The following is a 6,331-nucleotide window of genomic DNA, read 5'->3' on the forward strand; positions in this document are numbered from 1 at the left end:
TTCATCAGACAAAAATCATTTAACTAAAATGTAAGATGTAAAGTTTTTTTTAGATGATCTTCCTCTTCCTGCTCAATGACACCTTCTTAGCACATGACCAGAAGGTCACATGTAGGTCACATGATGTCCCCTAAACCAGCACTGAGGTGAGGGATCGTTAATATCTGAGATGTGATCAAACTGAGCTGTTTCTGGGGAGTGAGTTTATTTTAATAAACCTGCCCTGGCAGAATTAAATTTGTCTCTTGTCAATAAAGTTAATTTGAATTGTTAGCTTGTTCACAGCCAGAGCAGGTGACAAGCTAACAGGACTTTCTCGAATCTGATTGGCTGATCCGTCTATCCAATCAGAGGCAGGGCGGTGCGGCCCGAGCCACGAGGCATGGTCGTTGCTAAGCAACCGGCTGTGTGAACGGAAACTGCAGTCGGTGGAGGATTTAGAAATTTTACCCGCTCTCTGTCGGTGGAGGCAGATTTACCCCGAAGGAAGTGCACTTTCTACGGACAGAGGAAGGAAAGAACTTCCGGGTTTCACAAAAAAAAAAAAACAAAAAAAAACAAAAAACAGCGCAGTAAAATTTACACACTAATCGCGGTCGGTCAGGGTGTTAGCCTGTTAGCCGACGGGCTGTTTTAGCCTGCTAGCTGGTGGGCGTTGCATTTTCATATACTTCTATGTACTTTAGTAAAATATCACCACAGGTTGCATTTAGCTTGTGTAAGTTGGGTTAAAAAAAATCATTAAGCACAGAGATAGTACATTTGTGCTCTGTGAGTTGTAGCTGCTGGAGGTATTTGTTATTCTTTTGTAATCTTGTTTAGGCATTAGTCGTATTTTTTCTTTGTTTAGTTCCAGTGTAGACTTAAAGTAGCTTCTGTTTATTTGATTACTTGTTACTGCTTTTATTTAGAAGGTATCAGGTAACTGGGTCACACAAGTGAGTTCATAAAAAGAGGAAGGTCAGCCAGGCACAGGGAAGGGCTGTGTTTTTTTTTACCAGGCCATTGTCCACCACCAAATGTCATTTTTTCCCTGCACAATGGACTTAGTGCCTCAGTGGCCGTTTGAATTGATATTAGTTAGTTAATTTTCTTTATTAGTTTGAGACAAATAGCCACTACAGTAGCTATAAATGACGAGAATCAAGCTGCAGTTTAAGGTAAATCAAATTCTCATTTGTGGTGAAGAAACAGCCCTTCATGCTGGTGTGTCACCCCATCTACTCCCTGTAATGTCACTTATCCCACTGTGTTTATGGTTTTATTGTGTATTAAGGAGCCTGAACTGTTTCTTTGACACATTGAATTTTCCTGATGATGAGATTAAAAATGCTGGTTTTCGCTGTTATGTCGACAGTTAGTCAAAATCGTGATTACACAAAGAGATTTACTGTTTGCACCACCTGCAAGTAACTACATTAGCATAGTACTGACTCATCTTGCATGTAAATTTTGGAAAAAGAGGAAGGAAATGATCTCTATTTTTACGAGCTGAACTTCTTCCATTTAGTTCTAGTGTTACTCTTCACTGCAGTTTGAAGTGCTTTAGATGCATCTGGTTTCTTTTTAATCAACTGCAGACTTGTTTTATTGTGTTTAAGTCACACAGAGATGAGAGGAGCACGTCTAATGTTGACCACAGTAGCGAGAGGATTTGTTTTCCTTGCTGCTTGCCTCGTTGTTCAAGGTAATGTACTTCTACATTTCTACTATGTGTATGTATCTACTTTTAGGTTTTACCTGTATATCATACTAATGTATTATCATTTGTGTTATACTTGTTCTCAAACCAAATTAATGTGTCCATTTTAAAATGGCCAAAATTTTAGATCTCTCTTGTAAATTTGTGCAAGGTGTACATCAGTAGAAAATCCTTAAAACTCTCATTGTACAGTCAAATGTTTACTATCATCTCTTTTTAAATGGGGCTTGTTAAATTGATTCAGTACTAAGTGAATCCAGATTGTGAGGACTCTTTTAAGACTGTGCAGACACTTATTCTGAGTATAAAACTGAGCAGAAGTGAGTCTCACAAAAATTATAAGCATGTGACACAAAAAACATCAGACAAAACTGTTGTCTATGGTCAGGATGAAGGAAGTCCATCGATATCTTTTTAGTGTGAGGTATCGCCAGAAGATTACACTCTCAATTTGCCATTTCACAGACATGGCTGCCATAAGTCTCCTATAGCTGCCGCTTTTAGTTGAGTTAGACAATTAAAAACTCAAAGTGTTGTCACTGAATCTGCAATGTGAATTTTATCAATCACAAAATATATTGGAACTATATAATTACGCCAAAGTAAAATTAAAATGTCATATCAGTATTTCTAAGTAATGAGAGACCATCCTGTTTTGAAATGGGAACGTTCCGCTCTGGCAACGATGTGTGACCATTTTTAAAAGGCATATATCTTCATGTGTTGAAGCTAATTCTTACCCAGAAAAAATGGTGATAAATCAATGAATCTTTTTAATAAGTACTCATGATTGGTCAAAATTGTTATCTAATCTTGATGGCTTTAATTTTAAATTTGCTAAATTGTTCTGCACTACAGTTTCATGCCTCAATACCTCCAGCACTCTGGCAGAAATAACATCATTGAAATTTGTCAACTTCAAATGAGAAAAGCAAGTTCTTTTATTTTGTGTCTGCTACTCCAACTCTGACTCACAGTTTTTTTCAAAATTGTGCATCCTGTCTTAAATGAGAAGACCAAAGCTGAAACACCCAAATTGAAGATAATTATCCCAGTCATCATAATACAAATTAATTTAAGCCTTGGAAACATAGTTTCTCAAAAATGAATGAGTGGAAACAAGTCTGTTCTCTGTTGTAAATCTGAATGTGTGTTTATGCTTTGCTTTGTTTTACAGCAGGTCATGGTGACCACGAAGATTGGGGAGTGCAGTACACAACTAATCACATATGTGCCCCTGCAAAATCAACAGTGACAATGAACTGCACCTACAAATACCCATTCAAAGAGATCGAGCGCAAGGTCACAGTCAGTGTCACAGATATAATCTGGTTTAAGAAAAACATAGATCAACATTATCATAATCTGTCAGCAGAACCTGAGTATAAAGGTCGAGTGACATATCACTGTGTTGACAAACGCTGCTCCTTGACAGTCAAAGACCTGGTAAAGGCAGACACAGGTTCTTACAAATTCAGATTTGAAACAACACATGAACGTAAGGCATATTCCGGTGTCCCTGGAGTCTCGTTGTCTGTTACAGGTAAAGTCATTCAAATGTTTTCATTCAAGTCTCTGATGATGTGTATGTTGACAGCATAAAATAACTTTGGTGTTGCTGCTCACAGCCCTTCAGATCCACATACAAATGACTGAACCGAATGAGGTGGAGCTGTTTTGTAACAGCACTTGTAATATCCGCGATAATGTTCTCTACATCTGGTACAAGAATGAAACTGTTGTAGGAGAAGGACAGTCACAGAAGGCCACATTTGGTTCTGGGGACATCTATAAATGTGCGATAAAAAACCATGAGCAGTATCCTTCTCGTCCAGTGTGTGAGTTTAAACCCTCTTTCTTTTCATTTGTAATTTAATCTGATGGAAATATTAAACCAAATCTGAAGTAATAAAGTCAGTTTTAACATCTGACACATTACACCTCAATTTTATGACCAAAGCACATTTATTCTCACCAACATGTAATTCAGTGATGTATTTTATTTATCCTATCTATGCAGTCATAAACAGACTGTGATATGATTGCATTCTAATCACGTATATCTATGTTGATGTATCCTCCAGATGCTCCAAGGCTGCTCTCTATGGAAGTGACTCATAATGGTCAGATATTGGAGGGCACTTCAGTGACTCTGAACTGTCATACTAATGCTACACCAACAGCTGAACACACCTTGTACAAGGATGATGAAATTAAAGAAATCAGCAGAGGGATGTCACACCAGTTTCAGCCAATCAAGTCCTCAGACTCTGGAAGATATTTCTGTAGAGCGGAGAATGGGCTGGGAAACACAAAAGGAAGCATCTTTATTGACGTGAAATGTGAGTGAACTGTATGTGACTGAGAAAGAATCATTACAATGATCACATTCTTTGTCTTTTATTAAGCAGTAGCTCCACCATTACAAGATCATTTACTCAGCTTAAAGACCTCTGTATAATATCCACCAAATTTTTTTATAAAATACCTCCAAGATGATGTTACACATTGATCTCAGATTCGACAGTCAATTTTATAGTCTGTGTTTTTGAAGGTTGACCATGTGAAGATGGAAGTGTACCTACCTGTGTCTGTAGTTCGGTGAGCAGGTGTAATATGTATATATATATAAAAAACTATGTTTGTACATACAGATCCTCCAAGGGTTCCCTCTCTGTCAGTGAGTCCCTCTGCTGAGATGGTGGAGGGCAGTTCAGTGACTCTGACCTGTAGCAGTGATGCTAACCCAGCAGCTAATATCACCTGGTACAAGGAGAAACAAATACTGTTTCAAGGAGCAGAAGGAGTTTATCGTTTCCCCTCCATCAGGCCTGAGGATGGAGGGTTTTATTACTGCAAATGTCAGAATGAATATGGACAAAATAAATCTGAATCTCTGCACATAGATGTCCAGTGTAAGTCAATTCATTCGGACAAAAGTCTGCCAAAATCATGCATGCTAATGTTAAAACTGACATTATCTCCTCTTATGTTGTGAAATTGCTTACCAGATCCTCCGAAGAACATCTTGGTGTCAGTGAGTCCCTCTGCTGAGATGGTGGAGGGCAATTCAGTGAATCTGAGCTGTAGCAGTGATGCTAACCCAGCAGCTGATTACACCTGGTACAAGGAGGGTGAAGACTCACCAAAAGCTTCAGGACAGATCTTCACCATCACTGACCTCAGACCTGAACACAGTGGGAATTACTACTGTGTAGCAAAAAACACGAGGGGACCTGGGAGCTCCCTCTTTAACAAGACTGCTCTGATGGGTATGTTTTTTAAATACACTGTAAAATGTATGGATACCACAATTAATTATTATTATTGTTTATTTTTTTATTTGTTTATTATGTTTATTTATTATTATTTATTTATTTATTTACTACTTAGTTTCCCGTGAAGCATGGAAATCTGTAGCCATCGGAACAATCCTTGCTCTTTTGTTTGCTATTATACTCCTCTCAATTTTCCAATTGATAAAGTGAGTAGATTTATTTTATAAAAGCAATGTTTGTTAAATTAATATTATCTTAAAGTTTGACATTTAAATAATTACCAGTTTTTATTCATTCCAACCAGAATACAGAGAACCAAGCCATCATGTGACCATGAAGAGAGACCAAACCAGAGTGGCCCGGTACAGTTTAATTTAAAATCCAACACCTTTCTTGATGCTTAGTTCAATTCACACAGCTTAGCAAAAATTCGCATTGAAAAATAATTAGATTGAGAAGCGGTTTAGTCGAACTCTGTATTTCCCCTTTCTACTGTGTTGGTAGATTGCAGAAGCACATTTCCATTTTATCTTATCTATCTATTACAAGGCCCTCCTACTACGCCTTCTTCCCACAGGCCATTGGACTCCTCAATCCTCTTTAAAATTCTTCTCTTTGCAATGAAGCAATGCTGGAAGTAGCAAATGCTCTCGGTGCCTAAGAGCAGGTCTGGCAGCACAGTTTATACCAGATGGTAGTTAGGACTGAAATCCTGCTTCAAGTGAGGACATTCTAATCTGTCATGAGTTTTTTGTTTTTTTTTTCTTAGGGAAGGGGAAGAGGGAGTATGGACTCATCAGAAATTTGGGATTGACCATGAATCTAATTCCTGCCATTGATCATAAATTCTGGGTAACAATTACAAGAAATGCGAGTGAATGCAACTTTCCTCAAAGAGTGCATGAGCTGACCCTCAGGGATAGGATTAGGAGCTCTGGAAGGTGCTGGGATTCTCACTGGGGCAGGAGCAAGCCAAGAGGATACTGTAGGATGACAAATCTGGAAAAGACCAGGAGAAGCTGGATAATGCAGCTGTATAGAAGGGTCTTTGGAGTGCCTTGCTTTGCCTAATGTCAGAATGACATCAGAGTGACATTAGGCTAATGAGTTCAACGTTGTTACGTATTCAAGATTTTAAAATTAATTTGTCTTTGCAGCTTGAAACCAATCAGCCGGAGGAACAGGATGCAATTCACTATGCCAGTGTCAAGTTCAACGTGAACCAAACAGATCCCATCTATTCCAACATCGGACCAAGTAGACCCTGCAGACCCGAGGAGGAGGAGGACGACACTGTTGAGTATAGTGTTGTCAAATTCAATAGTTCCACCCCGAGGTGAGCATCTCAGGA

At 38.5% G+C, this 6,331-nt stretch overlaps 1 protein-coding gene across 4 annotated transcripts; it reads left to right on the forward strand.

Annotated features, from left to right (window-relative positions):
* Nucleotides 1-1,529: 1,529 nt before the first annotated feature.
* Nucleotides 1,530-6,267, forward strand: LOC115041385 (B-cell receptor CD22-like). Of its 4 annotated transcripts, none has more exons than XM_029498802.1 (10): nt 1,530-1,687; nt 2,880-3,245; nt 3,331-3,540; nt 3,787-4,044; nt 4,357-4,617; nt 4,714-4,974; nt 5,096-5,186; nt 5,265-5,342; nt 5,750-5,832; nt 6,138-6,249. In XM_029498802.1, exons 1-9 carry the CDS (start codon nt 1,612-1,614, stop codon nt 5,817-5,819), a joined length of 1,671 nt encoding a protein of 556 aa, XP_029354662.1. In that variant the 5' UTR covers nt 1,530-1,611; the 3' UTR covers nt 5,820-5,832; nt 6,138-6,249. The 4 variants fall into 4 exon arrangements, with proteins under 4 accessions (XP_029354662.1, XP_029354677.1, XP_029354670.1 ...); XM_029498817.1 differs by having other exon boundaries at nt 5,285-5,342; XM_029498810.1 differs by having other exon boundaries at nt 5,285-5,342; nt 5,750-6,267.
* The last annotated feature ends 64 nt before the right edge of the window (nt 6,268-6,331 follow it).

The sequence above is a fragment of the Echeneis naucrates genome, chromosome 1 (assembly GCF_900963305.1).
Source record: "Echeneis naucrates chromosome 1, fEcheNa1.1, whole genome shotgun sequence".
Classification (NCBI taxonomy): Eukaryota; Metazoa; Chordata; class Actinopteri; order Carangiformes; family Echeneidae; genus Echeneis; species Echeneis naucrates.